The following is a 25,732-nucleotide window of genomic DNA, read 5'->3' as shown; positions in this document are numbered from 1 at the left end:
CAAAACTTGGAGCTGCTGAGAAGGGTGGTGGTCAAGAGAGGTTTGGGATGTGAGAAGACAAAAAACTGATAGAAAAACATGCACACAGACATACTGGAAGGAGATGATAAGGAGTGAGGGAAGGAGGAGGAGGTGTTACCTTTCAGGGGACGAGGATTTCTCTGAGTTCACGGACATGAGCGGTGCCTGTTAGCCGCTCGCTGGCCAAAGGACCACAGGAGACGGCGAAATAGAACAGAAAGCTGCTTCTCTCTCTTTTTCTTAATCTTCAATTCCCTCTCTTGCGCTGCTGTATCCCCGAGTAAAGGAGAGGAGAGGGTTACTGCCTCCCCTCCTCGTCCTTCTCCTCGTTTCTCTCCCTCCTCCTCTTCCCTCCGTCTCTGTCGCTCTTGTACTCTTGCTCAGAGGAGAAGAAAGGATGGAGGTCAAGGCTCCGCAAAGGATAAAAAAAAGAGCAGCAACTGTGCACTGCACAATCTGGCTGAGCGAGCATGTGTGTGTCTGCTTATGTTGGTGTGTGTGTGTGTGAGCCAGAGCGGCAGTGTCAGTCAGGCGCCCCTCCTCACGCCCCAGCCTCCTTTCCTACCACCCTTTCCTTCCTTCCTTCCTTCTCCTCCTTCACCTTGCCTCTCTTTCTCTTTTCCTGTTGTCACTGAAGCACCTTTTTGTCTTCCTCTTTCCTTTGTCTCCTTCCTCACTGGTGTCGCTGGTTGAACTGGGTGATGAAATGAATACAGAGGTTCTCGATCCACAATGTGTCTGTCTCTGTCTACGTTATCTCCCCCTCCCGTCTCTCTCTGTCTAGCTGGATCTCTCAGGCCTTCTGCAGCTCTGCACAACAACAGCGTACAGAGCAAGCTGGAGCGTTCCACTCTCTATGCAGGCAGAGGGGTGTCAGCATGTCAGAGCACCAAGAAAATTAATGCCTTTCTTCTCGAAGCACACTCTCCTCCCCCTTTTTCCCCCCTACGAATTAGTTCCTCTCTCTATCTCTCTTTCTCTCTCTCCCAACTGCCTTATTACGACATCCTGTATCTCAGGGCAACGCCACACAGATCTGCCTTGTTCTCCCCTCCTCTTCACTTTCTGGCATCCTCCCTCATTTTTTCTAAACCCCATTTCCACCTCTGTCTTTTTGGATGCCCCTGCATCCCTGAGACATATATGCATGTCTCATCTTGTTCTGGCCCCGTCCCCATCCATCTCTATTTTCCTGCCATCTCTCTGGGCAGATGGGTCAGCTTCTACATGAGTGAACAGCTCACAGAGAGGTAGCCCGAGGGTGTGCCATTATGGAGGGGTCTGTCTATATCTCAATCTGACCTCAATATCGGTGCAAATGTATGTGAGCATGTGTGTGGAAATGCACTGCGCAGGTTGAAGGGAAATCCTGAGGTTAATGTGACTGACTAGTCATCCTTTCAACTGTCAGGAAGATGTGCAGGATGTTTACAGTAGGTACAGAATCTTCTGTACCAGTAAGTGATGTGACATCAGTGTGATGAAATGTCTCGTCTGTAAAGTATTTAAGTCTGGAAAATAGGGGGCTCTGATGATTTAAGACAGCATGGCCTGACACCCCCTCTTTAGGGCCAAAGAATAGACAAACATCATTTAACTTGCATACCGAGCTTCCATATGAATGCTCTCCCATTCTTTGGCACATTTAATTGTGTATTGTTGACCGCAGAATAAACCAGCAGACAGGCTTATCTTGTTATTAGTCATGCTAGCGGCAGGGATCTAGGGATGGTGAGGACAGCTTGTAGGTCGGTTCGTCCACCACTTTGATCCAAACTGACAAATTTCAACAGCTGCTGGATGACTCTGAAAGATGAATCTTTCTGATTTTGGTGATCCCCTGACTTTATCCTTGTGATGGCACAAGAGGAAATGTTTTTGTTTTCTTACTGAAATATCAAAGAAAAAAATATATGTACTGGATAGATTGCCATGAAAGCACACATTCATATCATCAGGATCAACTGTACCACCATCAGAACAGAGCTTTTGTTTAGTGGTTTAAGCTGTAGAACAAATAATATTCACAGCATTGTCACTGTGTGCATGTTAGCAAGCTGAGGTTAGCATATAGCTCCCAGCATCGCTGTACTTGATTACAGCCTCACAGAGCTGAGACTCTCGTGATATCTGTCTTATTTTATCTATAAACCTTTAGTTGCCTGGATTTCCAGAAAATTTATATCACAATGGCAACTTTAAAATACATTTTATTGTACTGTAATTGGATTAAAATAGAAGCTCATAGCATCACATTACAATACTGAATTGCCACCCATCCATAAAAGGATGGTGTTTGCCTCTTTTAGTAAAATGTGCGGCAAATTAATTTGTGGTAATAGCACCATCATCGTAGCCGTATCTAAAAGCTATCGTGCACGAGACATGGCTGAGACAGAAAGAAAACACAGAGATCCCCTTTCTCTCTCATCCCCATACAGTTCCACCTTCCCACATAAAAGACAACATTATGCGCACATGTCTCTGAGCCAAACTATTGTCCTCATTCTCTGTGGATGTGGGCCAGTGGGGGGTAAAGTACACCCTGGCCCTCAGCCTGCACATCCAGACAGCAGGAAGAATATTGAGCTAGTATGAGAGGGCACACTTGACTTTATTCGCTTATTTTCCATGACTGGTTTTATCGAGGTCATGGAATGTGGGGGAAGGGGACTGAAGTATATCAAGACAGAAACTGCAAGTAAGACAACCGTATCTAAAAACACTAAAGAAACCACAAGGATTCTTCTGGAATGAATTCCCCAATAAACCACACTGAAACACCTCAGCACATAAAGAGGAGGAGGGGGTGGTGGAGGGAGCCGCGGCAGCAAGTTGCATCAGCCTGAACATACAGTATCACCAGAGTAACAGTGACGAGTGTCAGGATATAATGGTTGAACTGTCCATGATGTTTCTGATTCATGATGTCTCAATAAGTCAGATTTACATCCAATGCCAACACCTACAGACAGTGCACGATGTAGTACGCCCCTTATTAACTGTCACAAATACAAACCTTCAGCTATTGTTTGTCTCATTACAGACATGACTGAAAGGTTTTGGTACCCTCACATCTCACTGAAACAATGTGCTGTTCTTCCTTGAATTATGCATACTTACCATGCTTTTGGTTTACCACAGAATAGAACAAAGACACTGTGGAAGGAGCTTTTATTCTGGTTTATTCTACAAAGATGTTCTAAAATGGGCGGGACCAAAATATCAGAAGTGGAGATAAATGGACTGCAGTGATATTTCAAGCAAACTATTGTCTTAAATTAATATCACAGGTGTCTTCAATCTTGTAATCAGTCGTTCAGCCATTCGTTTAAATGGAGAAAAGTAGTCATTGTGACGTTTGTTATCATTGTCTGCACTACATGGACATGGACAAGAAAAAAAAAAGAGAGTTGTGTGAGGAAATAATGATCTCCAAGTAACTTGATGTTCCTGTGATCACAGTTTCTATTATTAGTAAAAGAGCTTTTCAGTCCATGGCACTGTAGCCAACCTCACCTCACCCAAACCAGACAAAAGATGACCTCCTGACCACACATCACTTTCTGAATAAAAGTGGACTCCCTGGAGGAGGACCCAGGAAGACCCCATTTTTGAAAGAGACAGGCCAATCCACTTAAAATGCAATTTCTTTGTCTGTATCAATATGATATTTTATGCTTTTGTTCCAGTTACATCCATTCAGTCCTGGTGGGCTGCTAATTTACTTTTCCTGCATAGCTTTCTAAGTACACATTTCTGCAGTAAGTCAGAGCACTGGGGAGGTCGTGGGTGACAATGGACTCCCCAAATCCTTAAAATGACAAAGCGCACATATACCTGCCCTAAACTTGCTTCACTGAACTCTTCCAAGTGAGACGTAAGACCTTCAAAAACTGAACAATTGAAGGAAAAACACTTACAGGTGCACGCACGCGCACACACACACACTATATCTACACCTCAGGACATGTCACCAAGGCAATCAATTTACAAATTCAAAGGCTGATTTTCATTTCATTTTCAAAAGGAAAAGGAGCAAAAGAAGACGAGGAGGCACAGAGATGACGACTCTCATGAGCGGATATATTTTGGGAGCTGGTATTGAGGCTGCTGGGAGCTATCTTTAAGTGGCCTACTTCTCTTTACTGTCGGGTGGATGTTGGGGAGAGGGAAGGGGTTTATATAGGCAAACACATACACTTTTACAACTATCTTTGAGAGGACACTCGCTGACATAATGCATTCCCTATCCCCTTACCCTAACCTTTACCATTCCAACTAAATCCCTAAACCAAACTCTTATCCTAACATCCACCCTTAACCTGATTCTAACCTGAAGAGACAGACAGAAGTCACAGAAAAGCACAAGTATACAGACAAGCGGACACATAATGTAGGTACACAATGCATCATGTGTATATTGAAGAGATACTTAGTGATTCTGGGCTTTGTGTCTACAGCCTTGTTGTCACAGTCTGCAGAGAAAGCACTGCCCCCAAGTGGAAAAACACACACAGAAGATCACATACACACAAAAGTAACTTGTCTTATAGTATATAGTTTTTGAGGGTGTGACTTGGTGTGTTAGTGTCTGGGTCCAAACTGAGTGATTGCCTCAAGTTGCCGAAGATCAGCTGATGTTCTCTGCTACAGTCTTCCATATGGAGCACAGTCCGCTATAGGGACTCTACAAATCTCACACACACACACACACACACACACACACACACACAAGAAGCAAAAATACGAAGTTGGATCCTTCTTGCTATGAGGCGACAGTGCTAACCACCGCTCCACCATGCTGCCATGTTTCCATTAAAATTTGGGTTTAATAACCTTGAATGATGTTTGCTGTGAATGCTGTTACCAGTTCAAAACTGGTTGCTTTATGAGAAGTGTACAAGCCAAGGTTTGTGGATTGTCACTCATAAAGGGGATACAAGTCAGCATATCTCAACCTCTGCTTCTCTCATCATTATTTTATAATTCATCCCTTCTGGCCCACTGTGCTTTTTCAATAATATGACATAATATGGGATTATAATATCTAATCTAGAAATAATCTTAATAGGACAATGCCAATTTTACTTATCACAGTCAACTTACTATTAGGGAGCCTGTGAAAACAGCTGTAATTATTTTACATTGGCTCCAGCCTCATGCAGAAAAGAATTCGTCCAGAGTCTTTAGGCCTTTCTCACAGTGGGAAGTTTCACAGCGGGAAAAGCACCAATCACATTAATGACTTTGCAAGTTAAAGCAAGTGTGTGCATGTACAGTATGTGGGTGAGGAGAGTGGGGTAGCAGAGGAAGGAGAGGGAAAGATTCAGTTTAGTCAAAGCTCATACTAAAAGCCAGAGAGCTCCACCTGGTCCTCTCTGAGTGAGGGTAGCTCATTAGCTAAGTGGTATGTGTTTAATGGAATGAGCAGCCCCTGCCGTCTCTTCCTGCACTCTGACCTCAGCTGCTACACCAGACTGACATGTTTAAATGGATTCTATCACACGTGGGGTTGGGTATCTCACCCATAAAATGCCTGACTTCATGATTTTTAATGTCTGTTTACCTCACTAATGGAGGACAGGGCAGGTCCAGGTATACAATCAATGTACTGCATAATGTATGAAGAGGGAGAGGAAAGCTCCACTTCTAAAGTGATAAAGGTATGGTTAAAACAAGACTGATTTTCCTTTTTGTCAACTGTTTAAACATTCTCCTGGGAGTGAACTACCTGGCTAGTGACTTACATGGTAACCTGAATTTAAGGACTCTTTATTTAAAAGCATTTAACATGAATGAAGTGTAGCAGTATTCATCATGGAAAGCAAACAGAATCTGAACACTACTGGTTTCAACAGGTAAACACGTGGTCAGTGCTGAAGTTACCTATGTTACCTACACAGAATCCATTCACCAGTGACCAAAAACTGGGGCATGTCTACCCTCTGCTGGACAGAATAAGAACTACACCCCTGAAACTCAAAACTGCACACAATGCATTCTTACATTCATACACAGGCTACTATATATTCATACAGGGCACTTGCAATGAGTAAAAAAAAAACACTTTGACAGGCCAAACAAGGATAGACAGAAAAATGACAAGGTGTCTTTTCCCCTTTTGTCATAACACATGGGGGACAGAGTAAATAGTCTTGCCATGCAAGATAAGGAGGCATGCAACAATGAGCATTCTGTCACTACAACTACAAAGTACTATGATAAATGCCTTGCAGCTGGGAAGAGAGATGGCAGGCCTATGGTCACCATATGTGGCCAATTACTCAGTGTTTACTATGGCAGCAGCAGCCTTGATAGAAAGGAGCTGATGTATGGACGCAAGGACACACATATACACATCAGGTATATGTACACTCTCTCCAGAGATCTGGTTTATTGTGCTGCAGAAATAGGAAGACCAACAAATACCTTGTGGCTAGACTGCAAACATGAGAAGCAGTGATTACAGCTGACACAAGCAATCCAATACCAGAGGAATGAGTATTGATTCTACCCCCTCGTACCCGCATTCATAATATTATCTGTGACTGCTGGTCAGCTGAAGGGGGGAAATGTTTAGATGTATAACACACTGTTCCATTAAAGCACAATGACATCATGAGCAGCATCTTGGTATCTCATCATCACAGTATTTTTTACTGAAACCTTATCTGCATTTTCCATGGGGCTTTGGGTTTGAGTTTTTTTAAAGGGGGCAATTATTTTAAATACATGCTGTTAGTTCACTTTGTGCAAAAGCTATTAACCTAAGGAGCCATGAAAGCAGCTGGACATTACATCATCTGCATGATCATGCTATATAAGACATAACTGAATAGTGAAACAGACAAGAAAACCCAAACAGGATGAGAAACAGCAATATTACAACAATTAGGGTGTAATTTCCCCTTTACTTTCCAAGGTCCTATTTTGCCATTCTCATTTGTTTGAGTTTGATTAAGTCACCAAGCTCTCTAAAAAGTGTTCTTTTACTATTCATCAGTTAAATCAAGAAGGCAGCAGCAGTGAGTGATTTGCAGACCCTGTTGCTCTGGGGTTCAACTCTCATGCTACATAGAGGCTCTCCTTTGTAATTTATGGAGGCTGTTGTGGTCGTATGCATGTGAGACAGATCTGCAGACACTAATCAGGGCTGACAGAGGTCCTGTCCTGAAGTCAAGAGAAAAATCATTATAAGATTTATTTACGTAACTGAGATGCTCGAATTTACAAAAAAATTATATGCTTCCTAAGCCACAACATGAACAAATATGTTAAAAACATCCAAATTTTTAATTCTCTTTTCAATGCTGTGAAATGTTTATAGCTAAAATATATATAACTCGGGAGATTCATCAAAGAATATAGACTATGTTTTGGCTGCTGGCTTCTCATTACAACACAACTGCATGATACTTCCAGGAGAAAAAACACCCACAAGGCAACACATGATGCTTAAGAAGAGAAAACAAATCTGCCAACACTATCTCAGTTTCAGTGTGTAGGTGTGTTGTCCTGTCTGCTTATTTGTCACAGGCTCCAATTAAAAACAGTTATTAGCAGACTACTTTATTTGAAAACTATGAAAGGTTTGGGTAAAACAATATTTTTGAAGGTGGAAAATGCAGAAATTTGAGAACTTGACAAAACAACCATCAGCATGCAGCATGAGTGCAATTCCTCCTTCACGACTGGCCAGAAGGTGGCAGTGTAGAGAGACCCTGAACAGACTCCAACCTCCCTGACTGTGATAAGCTCCAGCCCTCACAGAATTACATGCCCTATTAATGTCTTCCCTTCCTCCTCATGAGATGACCCACTGGCCTGCAACTGTAGAACTGACCTCAGCTTCAGATGCATTACATGAGGGGAACAAATCCTTGTTTCTTATCCTTACTGAACAAATCCTATTTGGATCACACACACACACTCTAAACATGGGAATCCCCCCTTTTAATTCACTCTTGTTCTGTCTCTTTATTCAGTCTGACTGACTTGGTAGATTTGCTCAGATCCTGTGCTTTCCTTGTTAACGCTCTGGTAAAGCAGGAGGAAAATCCTTAACAAGCTCAGACAAAAATGCAGTTTGAAAAGAGGAGCAAAATCCAATGGAAACATCCAGCCTGTGAGCCCTGAAATTGAGCCACTAGAAGAGAAGATTAAAGGGGCAGTTCATGTAACAACAACAGATTATGGGAATGGCAGGCTTGATAAGTGTTCAGAGTCAGAGATAAAATGAAGAACCACTCAACTTCACCCTTACTGTCTAGAGACAACCTGATGTGGCTCACAACACCAGCACTCATCCAACACTAATGGCTGTTGAAAAGGTGAGTTTAAAGCAGGAGCTTCTCTTCAGGAGTTCCTACTTCAACACCTACTGGAGTGCCCTACTTCTACATTCAATTATCGTATCAGCCTGCAAAAATATTGGCACTGTGGCCACCAGGGAGAGGATCATTCCCATTCACACACCACAGAGGAAGCAGCTAATATCATTACAATTCAGTATTTAACAATAAATAACTTGAGAGAGTTATAGCCAATCTCTCTGACAACAGGAGTCTAAATCCATAAATCTTAGTTTATTGCATACATATAAAATTAGATTTTTTTTATTAACTATAACACATGTACACAAATGTTTTTTCAGTATTTTTTGTGCAATTTCACTGTTTTGGACTGGCTGGAAACATTTCCTCCTGTTTGCACTAAACGGTGTAAATAGTTTTAGTGCAGGTCTGACTTGTAATGACACATTTCAAAGGATGTGACTTTGGATGAACAACATAACACAAACCACAGACCTGTAGCATGCTGTATGTAAATGGACATTCTGAGCTCTCCAGTTTGCTTCTACATTCAGCTGCTCACCATTCAGCAGTCTCTGTGCTTTCCCCCGTGCAGCCAACACAGCAGTTTTTGCTAAGTCTCATTTCCTGCCTTCAGCTACACTGTGGCATCCACTAATTCCCTCCCTCCGCTCTCCCTTCTCACTCTCTCTTTCACCGGCTTTCCTGTTGCTATTAGTTGGTCAGGCACATGCTCACACATGCAAACTTTCCTCCTCTCTCCTCTGCCCTTCCTCTTACTCTCTCTTTATATTTTGATCCACTTCTCCAGCTTTTAGCATGCCTCTCACTGGTTTTTGCTCCCCTTTTCTCATCCGTCCGTCCCCCCCTCTCTCTCCCCCACTCTACATGCAGCTCACATGCTCAGCCCTCAGTGCCCAACATCAGCTCAATCCAGCCAGGCTGCAGTATTGATGAAGAAAGCATTATTGGCTGAGCAGAACAAATCTGCATGCCAAAGATCGAATCTCGCTTCTTCACATCTACAATACATTATGCACTAGTCAAAAGACCATCATGCCTTACTCCTTAAACACTAACATCTGGCCAAGGTGACACGGGGCACTGATCTTCATCCACAGATGGCTAGACTCATGTGTTCCCCTGGGAATCAATACAATTCATTAGTGAGGGAGTCAGTCAGGACCTCTTGTTTACCATTGAGTAAAAGATCATTTATCACAACAAGAGGCTGATTTTACATATGGGCCAATGACTGTATGCCTCCACCAACCAGTCAAGTTCCAGTTTACACACATCTGTCCAGGCTTCTGAAGATGTTAGATATTACCAGGCATCTGAGGAAAAGTACAACCGGGTCATGTACAAACAAATGTTTTCTTTTTCACAGATTTGACACCACATAAAAAAGAAGACAGTTAAAAAAAGGGGAAGTGGCAAATTTACTGAATCTCAAAACTCAAAACTGCTTTGTGTGGTCACACAGCTTTCTCCTTCCCATTTTTATTCAACCACCAAACCTACAACTGCTTTTAAGAGAAGCACATTAAATCACATTTTTGACCATCTTTCCCACATTTTCACACCGACTCATCTATCTGGGTGAAACAGACCAAAATGCCACTGAAGCAAAATGACATGTTAAACATGACGACCAACGTTTACCATCCAACCTGACAGAACTGGAGAGGATCTGCAAGGAGGAATGGCAGAGGATCCCCAAATGCAGGTGTGAAAAACTTGTTGCATCATTCCCAAAAAGACTCATGGCTGTATTAGCTCAAAAGGGTGCTTCTACTAAATACTAAATTTAAGGGGGTCTGAATACTTTCCGTACCCACTGTAGGTAGTGAAGACTTATGGATAAAGGATAAAGTCTATTTAATTGGAAGAATTTCCCTCATCGTGTTCCTGCCACATCGTGTACACAAAAATGGGGCAGACGTGAGGTCACATATTTTAAATGAAGCTAGATCCAGCAACTGGTTATAACTTAAATCCTGGAAAAATGGCAAGAGGTGGTTGTACAAGGTGGGTGGGTGTTTGCTGTTGGTGAACCAGAGAAGAGGTGGTGGTAGGTCTGTTACATTTGTATAGAGCCAGGCTAGTGTTTTCACCTGGTTTCCAATATTTAATGCCAAGCTAAACTAACTAAAATGTAATCTCTTAGTGGGATGTATTGAATTCCTTGACAAGCTATTTCATGATTGACAGACTCTAGGTTCAGCTCGCTACCTGATACCTGTGAATAATCTCTGCCTTGTGCTTCAGCAGACTCCCTGCTCTCATCTTTACTCAAAGACTATGAGCTGGGCAAAATCCCCAAAGATAATCAGTGCAGTTTACAGTGCAATGTGTGAAAACATTAGCCAGGTTAGAGTCAGCTCATTTCATGCAGAAGGCTCTATAGTGTTACAACGGGGGAGTCAGTCAGGACTGACGGATATATATCCCAAAAAGAACATTAACACTGTGACTCAGTAGTGCTCTGTCTGGAAAGGTTATGACTAATGAATGCTATTATGCTTGTGTGGCTTTATATGTCTTTCACCCCAGCACAGTTTGGTATGCTGATCCACAGAGCCAATTCATATCAACGTCTCCAATGATCTGTCATCTTCTAATATGAAAAGCAGACACATTTATAATTGCACGCTCCGATCTGGGATCAGTGTCTGGATAAACGCTTGTGTGATTGTCAGCATCGCCAAGCTAATCAAACAGCTGACTGGTATTGCTCTGTATCAACTGTGGACAGTAATTACAGCCATTGATAAGGTTAGCCTCCACAAAGAATACATGAAATAGGCTATATAACTGTGTTGGGGAGTAACGCTTGTAATTCTTGTGAATGGTAACAGTGGAGACAGCAGAATGTAGCCTATTTAAACAAGTAAAGAAACTACTAGAGTATCTAACACATACTGAATTAGCTACTGTATGTTAGTCAAGGAAGCTACTAGTTAGTTGGTATTACATAAATAAGTTGGACTTTCCTTCAAATCATTTTACATACCCAACCCACAAACACACACAAAGAAATACAAATAAATAAATAGTGCCTAAGCCATCTTAAATACCTGGGGAAACCCTTGGATTAATCCTTAATCTTAGCCAATAAATCATTAGCCATTTTGATAATGAATTAAAAATCATTTTCCAGGCAACATGCTTAACCAATTCCAGCTTCTCAACCCGGAGGATGTTTGGGTTTTGGAGTGTCTATTTGGAGATGTGACCTCTGCTTTAGGAAACTGTGAGGGGAACTTTTCACCATATTCCATCATTTTATAGAGGAAAATAAATCAAGAAATCTTCAGTAATGGCCAATGACTGGTAGACTGGCTGTAGGAATGAGAATTAGACAATGCTAAATGTATGTTATTCAAACAACTTGTTTGCCAAGCATACACAACACCGCAGATGATTTTGTTCTTATTGTTTGGCCCATATACAGTCTATGGCTTGGCCTTGGGTGGAGACCATGTTAGTAAAACGAGCTTTCTGAAGAGTCAATACCAGTAATCTTTCAACATCTCAACTCCAACCCGCCGTCTCTCTTACACTCACACACACACAGACTGAGTCACACACAGAGAAACAATAGCCGGATCAGCAAGACCAACCAACACAGCAACAAATCTGCTGATAAAATAAAGTGATAAGATCAGGTTACTATCTGCAGGCAATGACCGAAACATCGCACTACAACAGATGCAAAGGCTGGATGATGAAAAGAGATGGTGTATTGGTGTGAACGTGGTGTGAGCTTTTCTTTTGTTCAAAGTTCAATAGTTCACCTACTATATTGTGTTGTTTTGGTAGACAAATCCAACTAATAATAGCAAAGCACAACTGTGTTTATAAGTCACAAGTAGTGCCTTTGAATTTAGTTGGCACTGCCCCAGCCTGGAACATTGTGCATGGCATTGTACATCACTGAGCACGTGGTCCCTCACAAGTGATGCGCGTTTCCCTCTAGGGGAAACTGAGAAAATCGTGAAACCCAGCGCTGAGATGCGACACAACTCCTGCAAGTATCTGATTAGGGATAGTGTGTGACAAGTAAAAAACAACTGACCCATCGTCCTTTAATACACAGTAATGGGATTCAGTAAATAAACCACTGCCAATCCATCATCGTTTGAGTGCATCTACAAATACACGCTGCCTAATCTCATTCGATTAATATTTTTGAAACAGGGCCTCCAATATTTGGATCAAGTAGCTTCTTTGTTATCAGGTTCTCCTGTTGCATGCCCTATTGACCTTTCAGTAAACTAAGCTAATGAATAAAACTGGAGAGGGCCACTAGCAAGCTAGGCTGTTATTTCGATGCGTCAGATAAACATTTAATCAACATTTACTGCAGGAACATAACTATTGATTCGGACTTGATATTGGCAGGTATCCACTATTACTGAGCTTGGACTTAGGCCAATACATGAATATATTTATAGCTGCATTACAGGCTCAGACTTCATCTCTTCAGGCCAAGGCCATCAGCTGTTTAAATTAAATAACCCAACAGGCAGTAGTCCACCCAGTTAGGATCCAAATGTACTCACACCTGAGAATGTTTGTTGAAAAGGATGAAACACTAAACAGGTTATTTCTCTCTCTCTCTCTCTCTCTCTCTGATACTGACTGTGCACCACACGCAACGTGCACTCCGGTGCACAAAATTATCCAGTACACACCAAGTGTTTGTGCATTTTGTCCAACATCACATTGATAACACGGATGGTTTACAGCAACACGGTTTAGTGTCAGCTACAGACCCTGCTTACAAAAGGCAAGTGACAGAACAAAAGTCAGATAATCCAGACAGACAAACATCAAATGCAACGACTAGTCATTACAAATATTAGGGAGGGACAATTTTCCATTTGTCATTTTGTCATGGGAGGGCACATCCCCTGGTGCCCCATGTGAATTAGGCCCTAGCCAGACATACATGTGTACTGTACCGAATGTAATCACCAATATTAAAAAAAGTCTCCATGTAATCCTAGTAAAGTCTTTATCAAGGCCCCATGATCCTTTGTTCTAAGCTTTAGTTAAATCTCTCCTCCCCGTGTTTGTTAGCATGTGTATGTGTTGGTCACACTGCACGAGGTCAGGACAGATGTCGCACAGTCAGAGGGCGAGGGCACTTCTTAACACTAGGATATTTTTTTTATGTGTGTGTATGTATTCATGTGTTGGTTTCACTGAATGAATGAGTTCAAACGTGGGAATCTGTCCCGGCTTATATTAGCAGATCTAACCTTAATACAGTCTAACCACTGTTCACCTGAGTACATAATGCTCTGAATATGAAGGCCTCTTTGTAGTGGAAGCGAGTGCATGAGTGTATGTGTTTATTGTGGTTTCTGAACATAAAGCCGTCTCAGCTATGTGTAGCCCCTAAGCAGAGGCTGGGCATGACTCTGGATCAAAGCAGATCACAACCCTTAAGAACGCGTTCTCCGATTCAAAGTGAGTACGTTTGTAAGAGAAGTCAACTATCACAGAGCAAGAGATGGTTTTTATGTGGGTGAGTATGCTTGCACTGATGGCATTGTGAGCCTGATCTGGATAAGCGTTTCAAAACAGGTGGCTGAATGGACCGATGGATGCCCAACCATGTGCATTATTATTATTATTATTATTATTATTATTATTATTATATGTCAGTAGGAGGGAGAGGGAAACCAAGAGCAAGAGAGAGATGGAGATCATCTCAAACTCAACTGAAGCATGGTGGTGGCAGCATCATGGGGGGGTCTCCTCCTGAGAACTGGGAGGAGGATCAATGTAGTCAAATACAGAGATGTCCTCGAAAAAACCTGCTCCAGGGTGCACCCAATCTGAGAATGGGGCAACAGTTCACCACCTTTCAGCATGGCTTGACTAGCGCCGGTGCATGGCAGCCTGTCGTCATCGGTGTGTGAATGTTGTGTGTGAATGGGTGAATGGTGTATGATCTTCTGTAAAGCGCTTTGGCCAGTGCAACACACTGTGAGAAAGCGCTATATAAAATACAGTCCATTTACCATTTACCATGACAAAGCACAGCCAGGATAACTCTTACTGTCCTTGAGTAGCCCAGCTGACGCCTAGACTTAAACCCCATAGAACAAAGACCTCAAAAGGGTCTAAATACTTTCTGAAGTCACTCTATTTCCAGAATACACTGGACACAAGGCAAGATCACATGCACAACAGGACACAACAGGGCGACCACTTGAGACATCTCTGAAAATAGTCCCAAAACAGGTTAAAACAGTAGGTTGCATGGCTTCACCACTGATGGCATGGTATAGGCTAAGGCCTAATCTGGGAATATGGATTTATGGGTGGACATTTTAGCACACATCTGTTTGCTGTATTTCAATGTGCAGGTGTCTGCAAATTCCAGTATATTCCAGCAGCTGGCACCGAGCAACCCCCTCGGGGTGGTCGCACCATTCGCACCTAATTGATGCCTTTTTCTGCTGCCAGTGACGTCGATCCAATAGCATCATGCCATGAAGTAAGCCCCCACTAGCTCCACTCCAATTCGCATGTACTTTACAGAGCCACTGCGCTGCTCACACGCCAGCCTGAACGCACTCTGGCCGGGGAAATCACGCCTCCTAACCAAACCAGAGGCGTGCACACCAAGAAACAATGCTCTGACAGACTCGAGAAAAGTTACATAATCAAACGGCATGTGAGAGATTCCCAAACAGGCTGGTGATAAAAAGGAGTGATTTACTCTTTATTTGTTATGATGCAAAGGGAGCAAGGGAACGAGCTGGCAAAACTCATTTTGAGATTTTGCAACACCTAGTCCAAAAATCAGGAGGCCACTGGAGAGGCAAGATAGGGCAGCTGCAAAGCTGAGACACAGCCTTTAGGAGTCGAGTAGACCTGTGGGGACCCCATCGTCCAGATACCCAGTCTGAGTCCTCTAACGTAAATGGCAACTTCCCATACTCCACAGTAGCCCGTCTGCGGGGATCAGAATACACGCCTTGTGCCATATGTGCGCACAGTCTTTACTGCCGACGCACCGGGAGCAGCGCCGGTGTCACACGGAGAGAGACGCGTTGTCAACAAACCAAACACTTCACGTCCACTATCACTCTCACTATATCGTGCAGTCCTCAGCCACCGTCGCCCCGCTTACCTCCGATGGTGCCCCGTTTTGTCTTTCTTCCCCTTCGGCCTCCTCTTTCTGGCCTGGATGGCCATCACTGCCGGGGCGAGGTTACGTTTATCCACGAGCATGACCGACGTCCGAGTCCGGGGAAGGGTGCAGGGTGACGGACGGGGAGAGAGAACAAACACACCATCAGGCTCTAAAGCTGGCTGGCACGGCTCATTTAGCGTCGTTTAGCGTGCCCTGGTAGGATTTCTTCACGCGAAACTTCCGCCACATTTCATTTTAAATGCAACCAGAAGTGTGGCAGCATAGCCGAGTTGGAGGCTGAGGGATACGTACCTTTCCTGGAGCTCATGTTTCCTCCTCTTCCCCTCAGCAGGAGCGGGCAGCTCGGTGGCAGCAGCCGGAAACTCGCCCCTCTCTCTCAGACACACACGCACACGCGCGCACACACACTAACCTCTCTACCTTCGGATGACACGCGCTCCCTCTGTCGCTTGAATCGTGCGTTTGCACGTAGCCCTGCGTGGACCACAGTCTTTAGGGTTGGTGACAATCTAAGGGTTGGTCCTAATTCTAAGACAAGTGGCCGATGATGTTTATTCCTCCAACATGAGCTTCAGCTGCCAGTTGTTAGAGATGCCTCCAAACTATTTGCACTTGCATCTGTCCTCACTGTTAATAAAAAAAAGTGTGAGATAATGACTTAGTATATGGAATAAAAAGCAAACAAGTTGTAACTTGAATTTTTTTCAACTTCACTCCAAAATTGAAAAACCTAAATCTATTTTAACAGCTGGTTGCAAAGAGACCTTACAATTTTACGTCGTGTTTTGCTGTCTGAAGGAGAAGGCTTGTCCACATTGGTGTATCTGTCTGTGTTGATCTACGTGTGCAGCTATTGACTCGCTCTTGTTTAAATTCATTTAGAAACGTAAAACAGAGTATAAAAGCAGGAAAACTCTTATTAGACAACATGCAGAAGGGGGTTTTAATGTATTAGACGTTCAAGCTATCAAGTGTATTTAAGATTAATTGGCTAAAAATGTGTTTATCTGGTAATAATATCCCCTGATTTATCATTCCCAACTTTATGTTTAAGACTTTTGCTTTCCTGTAATTCTCACAGGCGTGGTACTAAGTGGCATGAGTGTGCTTTACTGAAAAGTAACAAAATAAACAAGTTGACAATTAGTAATTATCATCCTTTCTTTTCTCTGCTCGAGGGGGATATGCCTTTTTTGTGACGTTATTTTTGCTGCATTTCCCAAGTAACCTAACGTTAGGGTTTGACAGACGGTGCTTGCATCAAAATGTAGTTAACAGCCATTAGTGTGCATACGCATAACCAAACTCTCTTGTGGGACATTTCAAGGGCTCTTGGGGGCCCTCTGGCGGCCACAGGGGCTCTAAGCAGGCTTTCAGTTTCCTTATGCCTCGGGCCAGCTCTGCAAAAGGGGATCAACGACCAGCCTATTTGTTTTTCCCTATTCCCATACTCCATTCCCAACTTCCTGCCCCACTGAGTTATAAAGTTATAAAAAATATATATTTTTGTTCTTGCCTGCAAAACATCTAATTTCTCAAGCTGTCATAGCAGCAGAGCCATAGACAGAACACTCACAATCAACCACAGAGATCATTATTGCTTGAAACATTACATGTATGGTCACTCTTTCTGCTCCCCAGTCACATCCAACCAGGCTTCTCATAACATTTAACACCATCTCATATGTTTCTACTATTTTTGTTATAAATGTTGAAGTGAGTTGTTCATCAAACCAAATGCTGAGAAATTTGAATACTTTCTCTCTCTCTAGTGGAGATTCATATGTACTGTAAATAATTTCACGCTAGGCCATTTTGTTCTAAAATTGAAAATATAACATGAATGAATAGTACTGTATGTTTACTCTGGATACTTCTTGAAACTAAAACTGATGTACTTTTACTTGTACTCCATATAATGAGGTATCATAAAAATACCAGGCTATTTAGTGTTTCACTTAAAACATGTTCCCCCATTTCTTTCTTGTTGTTTGGATAAAGTCACAGGAGAATGTATGCAAAGTAGAGCATGTGAATCCTGAAACATATTGACATAGTAGAGCATGTGAATCCTGAAACATATTATTGTTCTTGGGGCTTCAGTGTGCTGATTATGAACTGCAATGCTGATGGTTGGGAGTACAGGTGGAAACTTTTGATGAACGGACAAGTGAAAGTTTGGATTAGTTTTGATTTCGTTTGACAAATAAAAATGAGCTACTGTTTGCTCGCATGTAGGGATTATAGCCTGTAGGTTAAAGGTAAGTAGGCCTAGTTAAGCAGCGAATTTAATATCATCCTCCTCAACGATGCTACACTTCCACACAGAATCTATGTGTTGTATCAGTACAAAAACTTGGTAGCAAGCCCAGGATTCTGCTTCAGCACTATTTATAGTGTTAGATGTGTGTTTTTGTATTGCTGTCTACAGCCTACTTTCTGGTTTGTGGTAGATTTTGATGTTATATCTGCTGTCAATTTTAATTATTCATGGTGCCCAGGACCTTTGTAACTACTGCTTCCAATGAGAAACAGCATCGAATGTCATTAATAATATGAAATTATTAGTCCAGACCCAACTGCTCCTGGTGCAGTGGTGGTGTTTATACAGTTCTCTAACAGACACATATGACTTACTTGACAAATGTATGATAATTATTTAAGCCCAGTAAATCTGAAATCCAAAAAGCATCCATTAAAACTGCACCTAGGAACACATTTGTCACTAGAAGTAATCGAAATGGTCTTGACACATTAGTTTTTGCTATAGCTATAGAGACTACCTAATAAAATGGTGACAGAGAGTGAAATGTACAATGACAAAAAATGCAGAAAGATCTTAGCTTATCATGCACAGTTTATTTAAGCATCATGGTACTAGAGTGTAATACAGCACTCTGTAGATGGCAGTACGAGAACAACAAAAATGTTGCCCTGAGGCCCCGTAGGACGTAAATCAGGCCATGGGCGCTACAACAAACGCAGTGTTGTTGCAGAAGAAAGGCACACGCGTAAAGACTTATGTGACACTTTTATGAGGCAGCGATAATGCACCATTTCGATGTTTGCCAACCATCACGAAACACCAAGAAAGAAGATGAACGAGGCGGTTTTAGCTGTCGAGTTGTCCTTTCTTTCCTATATAAAGCCCAATCTGAGAGCAAACTAACGTTTGCAGCAGGATGGTTTTAGCCGTAGGATCTGTTTCCGGCGGGGATACACACATGTGAGCAAAGCTGGTGCTTTCTCTCACACTCATCTGACTATCACCACACAGAGCTAAGGTAAAGCAGAATTTCTCGTTGAAATAACGTTGTTTTTGCTTTTACACAGAGACTTTAGCATAGCTTTGCTGATAGCCCACGTTAGCATTAGCCAACGATGTTGGTTAACGTAGCTGGTGACACTGCGATGCGCTAGCGGCTTTGCTAACTTTTAGATAAGCAGCAAAATGTTCATTTTATTTTTTAGTGCCTGGTCGAATTAAGAAGTGCCCGCAAGTGTTTTGCAGCTAGAAAGCAAGACGTGTTTGTCAACTTCCACGTCGGTCTTTTACAACCTCACCTCCACAAACAGTAAGTCAGTAGCATTGTTCTCTAGGCTACTGTTGTCACCTCTGTTTGCCCACACTGCAGTGTATAATAGCTATGACCTCACTAAAGGGCAGTGGCTTTGGGTTACTGCCTAGATGAAAGTACAGCAGCTTTAGTTTGTCACCAGTTAGTATGGTGCAACATAACAAAATGCCAATTTGTTCTGTTCTAACATAATGGGTTTGTGTCAAACGAGTGCTCCAGTAGTCTTGCCCTTCCACATAATTGGGAGAGTTGGGGAAAAAGTCAGAATCAGTGCGTCTGAAGCCAATGTATTCCAAAATTTCGTCCCTGTCTTATTTTATGTAATATAAAACATATACTAATGCATGTAAATTGTATACCAATAAAGTCTAAGGCCTTGATGTAATAGCAGAACAAATCTGGTCCTGGTGAGCAGGCGGCATCATACTACCAACAAACCAGCGTAGCAAAAAATGCAATAATAGTACCAGGCTTAATTCAGTCAGCCAAATTCCAGATTCCTTCATGTCTAATGATGCAACTCATCCTTCGCTGTACTTCCCCTTATGTTCTATCAGCTCCCCACAATTAGCCAGTAAAGACAACAAGGCTTCACAATGTTTATTATAAAATAGGGTTGTCCAAAGATAACCTTGATGACATTACCAGGTTTATTTTCTCAAAAGTAATTATACCATGTTTCATTTGATAGTAGATGAACTCCAGAGGACAAATAAACTGTCACTTTTGGCTTTTTCTCGTTATGGTTGCCACATTTGGCATGTGTTTTATGCCGGATGCCCTTCCTGATGCAACCCTGACTAGCAGAGGAAAGTGTGCTGCTCCCTAACCACTAGTCTATCATGGAACAAATAAACAGAGGACAAATAAACTAAATGTGTAAAATTGTAGTGTCCCTTACAACATGATTTAATTTTTTTTTGTGAACCTGTTTTCCCAGCTTGGTGCTGATGGCTGAATCTGAGCCTACGCCGGCCTCTATCCAAGTCGGGGAGAAGAGAGGCTGTCCAGAGGATGAAGAGGAAAGCACACCCTCAAAGAAACCAAGAGTTGAGAGCGATCACAAGAATGGAGGTGCTCCACACCAAGATGAGGAGGAGCCTGAGGGGGAAGCGTGTGATGAAGAGGAGGATGGTGACACCTTTGCTGATATGATGAAGCACGGCCTCACTGAGTTGGATGTGGGCATTCTGAAGTATGTCAGTGACCATGAGGGCTTCTCAGGAATCCTGAAGGAAAGGTTCGTTGTCAAGGGTCACTAAAGAATCTTCATAACTCGCCTCAAAATGATTTTGTTTGGACTGGTTAACAGATGGTTTCTCTTGTGTTTTTTTCTCCCACAGATATTCAGATTTTGTGGTGCATGAAATCAACAAACAGGGCAAGGTAGTACATTTAGATGACCTCTCTGTCCCTGTGGAGAGTGAGGTAAGATACTGGATTGAACTTCAATCACCAGGGTCCCTTCTCTTTATTATTCATTTGAAGATTTCACTAACTTGGCTCATTGCATAAGTTGACTGAAAGGAAATACAGAATTTAAAATGTGGTATTATTTCTTGCCAAACGTAGTCACAGATACATTTTTTTTATTGTAAACTTGTTCACCTAGAGATAAAAATTGTGTTATGTGATATTGGTACTAGGATTAGCAAAACCAATATTAAAACAAACCCGTCATATGTTTTCTCCCGCCCTGGATCAAATCAGATGATGCTTTCTTGGGTTTTTGTTTTGTGATTCTTCTATGTCAGGAAGTCCATGAGGCAGAGCAGCAGCCACAAGAATCCGATGTGCTGACTGAAGAGCAGAAAAAGCAGCTGGAGGAGCTGCAGCTATTCAAGAATAAAGAGGGCAATGTCTCCATTGAAGTGAGATTACAGTTTTTGTACCAGTTAATGATGCCACTTAAACTTCATTTAGAATTTTACATAATGTCCTTACTTCTTCCTTTAACATCTGTAGGTGGTGGATGATACAAAAGAGAAACGGACACTGGTCCACAGAGCCATCAAGGTTCAGTTTCCTGGTCTGGAGACAAAGACGGAAGAGAAAGACGGTCACAAGTTCATAGTGGCGTATCATGCTGCCGGGAAGAAAGCTCTAGCAGGTATGTGGAGAGGAGACAGAAACAGATCTCAGTCTTTAAATGTCTGAACAGAATTCTTAGCCAGTAAATTAATGATCAAATAAAGGCTTCATTGCATGTCCTTTTTATGTCTACATCTTCAGCTTAATTTGCTGCAATGCATGTGGGCCCATCTGATTTACAGAGCAGTCAAACATGATGCATGCACTTGCACATACAGTATGCATGGTCAATACACCTTCATGATTCTGCTCATAGGTGTTTTTAAATGAGCAAATTTTGGTTATGAAGTAGCCTTATAATTCCGAGCAAGATTATAACTTGGTTTGGTCACAATTAACGCTGTAAAAGGTAAGGAAAGCAGAGACAGTATAATGGCGACTTGAAAACAAATACTGCACTCGTGTTACTCACCACGCTCCACTCTCAGGCCTGTGCATGAGATCTCACCCCGACAACTCACCCGACAGTCCATAAGAATCGCTTTTTAGTAACCTTATTCTATCCTCCTTTTGCTTTTCTCTGGTGGATAGAGGTCAGAACCACTGCAGGTAAGAACCTGTTCTCCATGCAGCACAGAGGAAGTGATTTAAAATTTACGTACATGGAGGTGTCAAGAACTACAAGTACCCAGTGCTTTTTAATATTAAAATTACGGTTAAACCTACTTCCATTCCTTCTTGCAAAGCAGGGATTGAATATGTGAGTCAAAATTAGCTTGATTAAAAAAACAAAAACAAACACAAAAAAAAGCTTTTTGATGCAAAGACATTTTCTGTATAGGTAGACATGCAAAGTGTGTAAATCTGTACCTGTAATTCCTAAAGTGGTTTATATTTTGAATGTGAATATTTAGCTCAACATTTCTTCATATTTCAGCTCAGCCTTTTTTTTTTCTGTGTCCATAAAAGCTCCAAGGAAACACTTCTGGCCCAAAACTCGTGGCAGTTTCTGCCACTTTGTCCTGTACAAGGAGAACAAGGATACCATGGATGCCATCAATGTGCTTTCAAAGTTCCTCAGGTCTGACTCCAATGCTTCTCATTTGCTTTGGGGAAAAAAACAATCATTTATTAATGAAATGTGCAGATTAACTGTCAGTGTCCACTGAAACGCTTGTAGTTATAAACTGTCACGTGTATAATCATGTGTGTTCTTCTAGGGTCAGACCCAACATGTTTTCCTACATGGGAACCAAGGACAAGAGGGCCATCACTGTGCAGGAGATTGCTGTGCTAAAGTGAGTGTGTGAAGCTATAAGCAAATTCACTACATCCATTAGTGTGATTTAATTTTCAGTCTTTCCATGATAATAGTAAAAATGTTTCAGCTGATAAAAGGCAGGTAATCGTTAGTGTTTGAGCTTGTTGCAGAAATTTGGTAATTAAAGAACCCCTTTCCTGTGTCCACTCAGGATCACAGCGGAGAGATTGGCTCACCTGAACAAGTGCCTCATGAACCTTAAGCTGGGAAACTTTTGCTATAAAAACCATCCTCTAAAGCTGGGGGAGCTGCAGGGCAATCACTTCACTGTGGTCATCAGGTCAGCAGATGTGACTGTGCATTTTACCCAATTCCTGTGATTTTATTTTTTAATGGATGCCGGTTAGCTGTAAACTCCAGGCAGAATCCAAATACTTGATGTATAGAAAAATTTCTCTATTTGCGAAAATCACTGGTTTGCCAGGTGGTGAGAACATAGGACACAGAAAAAAGCTCAGTCGTAGCTTAGAGTTGGCCATGATGACGGATTTCTGGTTTTCAAGATTGTGCACTCTGCATAAAATAATAAAGGTCACCATGGACAAATCTTTTAATACTCCAAGAATTTAATCTGACTCCCTGATTAAATTGCAGGATCATGTTTCAATTTGTGCGTATTCTAGTCACCACAATCACGAGTCGTAATCATTACCATCAAAATGGACTTAACAGAACTCAACATGTATGAGAATACTCATTTATGAACATCTGTCTTGGAGGCATTTAAATTTGAAAGTTTTTTTTTTTAATGTCTTTTTCCCCTCTTAATTTTAATTTCAGCCTTCATTTTTATAAAACACTGCATGTCCTCTCTTGAAATAGCTTTAGGTGTCTGGTCTTGTCATCACTGTTGCTGTTATGCACCCCATTTTATTTGTTAATATATGCGTATATCAGGAACATCTCAGGAACAGATGAGCAGGTCCACCGGGCCATGACATCCCTCAAGCAGACAGGCTTCATCAACTATTACGGCATGCAGCGCTTTGGCACCACAGCTGTGCCTACACACCAAGTTGGCAGGTAAGGTCACAATATGGAGATCAGGATGGTATAAACCACGGCATGGTATATATGACATGACTGTAAACTCAAGTGTAGTTTCTTTTATTGTTTGAGACAGGGCCATCTTAAAAAACGATTGGAATGAGGTGGTGGATTTGATTCTGAAACCTCGGCCCGGAGGTAATAAACTAGCATGTTCAGACTTCTTTTGTTCCATCTGTAAAGCAGTTCAGTAGAACCTCATGAATTTTTTTTTTCTTCCATCTTTATCGCTTCCCACAGCAGAGAAAGAATATGTGGTCCGCTGCAGGGAGGAGTGGGCAAAGAATCGGGACCCAGAGGCAGCTCTGAAGAAGCTGCCCAACAAGCGCTGTGTGGAGGGGCAGCTGCTACGAGGCCTGGCTATGTATGGCAAGAAGAACATTGTCACTGCCTTTGGACTGGTTGGTTTTCAGTTAATAATGTTGCCCAGTTGAAAGTGAGGATAAGAACATAACTTTGTACAAAACAAGTAATGCTCTGTTCCTCTGCAGCCAGTTTAAGTGTTGTTACAACCAAGCCCAAAGTATGATTATTAGACCGATTCAGGTTCTGAATTATTGTACAGATTCAGGTGTAAATATGTAACTGTATTAAGATTACTGCAGAGATTTAACGTTGCGCTCTTATAACATTATCGGACTCACAACAAACAGGTTTTTTAAGGATGGAAATTGATGCAGAAATGTATAGTAGTTTTTTTGTTCCATGTATTCTTGCCCCTTTTCATAACCTGGTGCCTGTATGACCCACAATACAACTTAACAGCTAACAGTTCAGTCAGACATTCAAGTGTGTTATGCTAGTAGTGGCTATTGTAGCCTCGGGTAGAGATGACAAGTGGGCTACAGAGGCGTGGTAAGCTCACTTCTCCCCCTTTTTTTTTTTTTTTTATTAAGTTTTCAAACCTGTAGTCTTCTGACATCATACAACTTTTTTCACATACTCTTCAAGACCTATAAATGATGCTCTTTCAATTCAAGATGTTAGTTGTAAATGGACTATTTAGTAAACCCCTAATGAGTTGATGCATTTAGCTATGACTGTTTGCTCTTTTTTCCAGATCCCCCGTAACAACCGTCTGATGTACATCCATAGTTACCAGAGCATGGTATGGAACTCCATGGTGAGCCGCAGAATTGAAGCCTTTGGTTTGAAGGCTGTGGAAGGGGACCTGGTGCTCAGAGGAGGTTAGTACCTTTTCTTTCAGCTAGAAGATATTGAATATTTAAAGGAAAAGTTTGATATTTTAAGAAACATGCTTATTTGCTTTCTTATCCAGGAAAATTGCATCTGGTAGTTTTTGCACTCGAGTTGTTTCAAACAAGACTTTTAACATGATTAGTGAGGTTTGCAGGTGTTGGTATGTGGAGTTAGTTGCTTTCAGAAAGATCCAGGCTAGCTAAGCTAGGCTAAAGATCTGCTCCGTATTTCACAGACATGAGAGAGGTATCAATCCTCTGTCAATGTGCTACTATCCAAATTAGGTTTATAGAAGAGTTTCACAGCTTTCAACTGATAAGCAGTGTCATTTAACTGATTCAGACATATGAGGTCAAGTAAAATGCATGTAATGTCATGGGATATCCGCTGTGAGCACCTCTTAAACATGTCACTGTAACAGCATTTTCAGTCTCATGATGTTATGGAGAAAATGCTGCCTGCTGATGTCCTCTCTGATATGTCCATGAAGCCGCAGCACAAATACTGTCTGCAGAGGAGGCTGAGAGTCGCTCCATCCATGACATTGTGATGCCACTTCCCGGCTTTGACGTTATCTACCCGACTCACCATGGTAAGAAGTGACCTTGAGTGATTTAGTGGTTATTTATTTGCATGTTACACAAAAGGATAGCTGTAAAATATAACATGGGGTAGTTTTAACACTGATCTATGTAGAAATAGTCGCACCTTTTCCTTCCTTTGTTATATACATGCAAGAAAGGGCTTTTTAAACTATGTCAGCTTAAATGGATACATATTAACATGACAAAACGGAATGAATGAATAAAATTAAAATCAAAATTGCCCGAAAGGGCAAGATCCCAGATACAGGCGGCCGAAATGAGCTTTCTCCGCAGGGCGGCCGGGCGCACCCTTAGAGATAGGGTGAGGAGCTCGGTCACCCGGGAGGAGCTCAGAGTAGAACCGCTGCTCCTCCACATCGAGAGGAGCCAGCTGAGGTGGCTCGGGCATCTGTTTCGGATGTCTCCTGGGCGCCTTCCTACGGCAGTGTTCTGGC

At 42.0% G+C, this 25,732-nt stretch overlaps 2 protein-coding genes across 11 annotated transcripts in view; one reads left to right on the top strand and one right to left on the bottom strand.

Moving 5' to 3' along the window:
* The window catches only part of srpk2 (SRSF protein kinase 2), a 51,768-nt gene extending 35,629 nt beyond the window's left edge, over positions 1-16,139 (bottom strand). For 3 of the 8 annotated variants that reach the window (XM_020622994.1, XM_020622984.1, XM_020623003.1), the window contains exons 1-2: positions 15,808-16,137; positions 15,493-15,559 (exon numbers count right to left, since the gene is read on the bottom strand). In XM_020622994.1, coding sequence (XP_020478650.1) covers positions 15,493-15,559; positions 15,808-15,823 — 83 coding nt within the window. In that variant the 5' untranslated portion in view covers positions 15,824-16,137. Of the gene's footprint in view, positions 1-139; positions 841-15,492; positions 15,560-15,807 lie in introns of those variants that run through there. The other 5 variants (XM_020622962.1, XM_020622970.1, XM_020623011.1 and 2 more) reach the window with 3 other exon arrangements.
* A 2,345-nt stretch (positions 16,140-18,484) lies between these two features.
* Positions 18,485-25,732, top strand: part of pus7 (pseudouridine synthase 7) — an 8,783-nt gene continuing 1,535 nt past the window's right edge. The window contains exons 1-14 of one of the 3 annotated variants that reach the window (XM_020624974.1): positions 18,485-18,800; positions 18,988-19,091; positions 20,035-20,334; positions 20,438-20,522; positions 20,849-20,965; positions 21,060-21,204; positions 22,095-22,206; positions 22,346-22,423; positions 22,598-22,726; positions 23,344-23,469; positions 23,570-23,631; positions 23,734-23,894; positions 24,554-24,680; positions 25,184-25,285. In XM_020624974.1, the coding sequence (XP_020480630.1) occupies positions 20,045-20,334; positions 20,438-20,522; positions 20,849-20,965; positions 21,060-21,204; positions 22,095-22,206; positions 22,346-22,423; positions 22,598-22,726; positions 23,344-23,469; positions 23,570-23,631; positions 23,734-23,894; positions 24,554-24,680; positions 25,184-25,285 (1,534 nt within the window). In that variant the 5' untranslated portion in view covers positions 18,485-18,800; positions 18,988-19,091; positions 20,035-20,044. The remainder of the gene's footprint in view (positions 18,801-18,987; positions 19,092-20,034; positions 20,335-20,437; positions 20,523-20,848; positions 20,966-21,059; positions 21,205-22,094; positions 22,207-22,345; positions 22,424-22,597; positions 22,727-23,343; positions 23,470-23,569; positions 23,632-23,733; positions 23,895-24,553; positions 24,681-25,183; positions 25,286-25,732) is intronic. The other 2 variants (XM_020624957.1, XM_020624967.1) reach the window with 2 other exon arrangements.

Source organism: Monopterus albus, unplaced genomic scaffold (assembly GCF_001952655.1).
Source record: "Monopterus albus unplaced genomic scaffold, M_albus_1.0 scaffold7.1, whole genome shotgun sequence".
NCBI lineage: Eukaryota > Metazoa > Chordata > Actinopteri > Synbranchiformes > Synbranchidae > Monopterus > Monopterus albus.
Note: the sequence above shows the minus strand (reverse complement) of the source record. Positions and strands in the feature narration are given on the sequence as shown.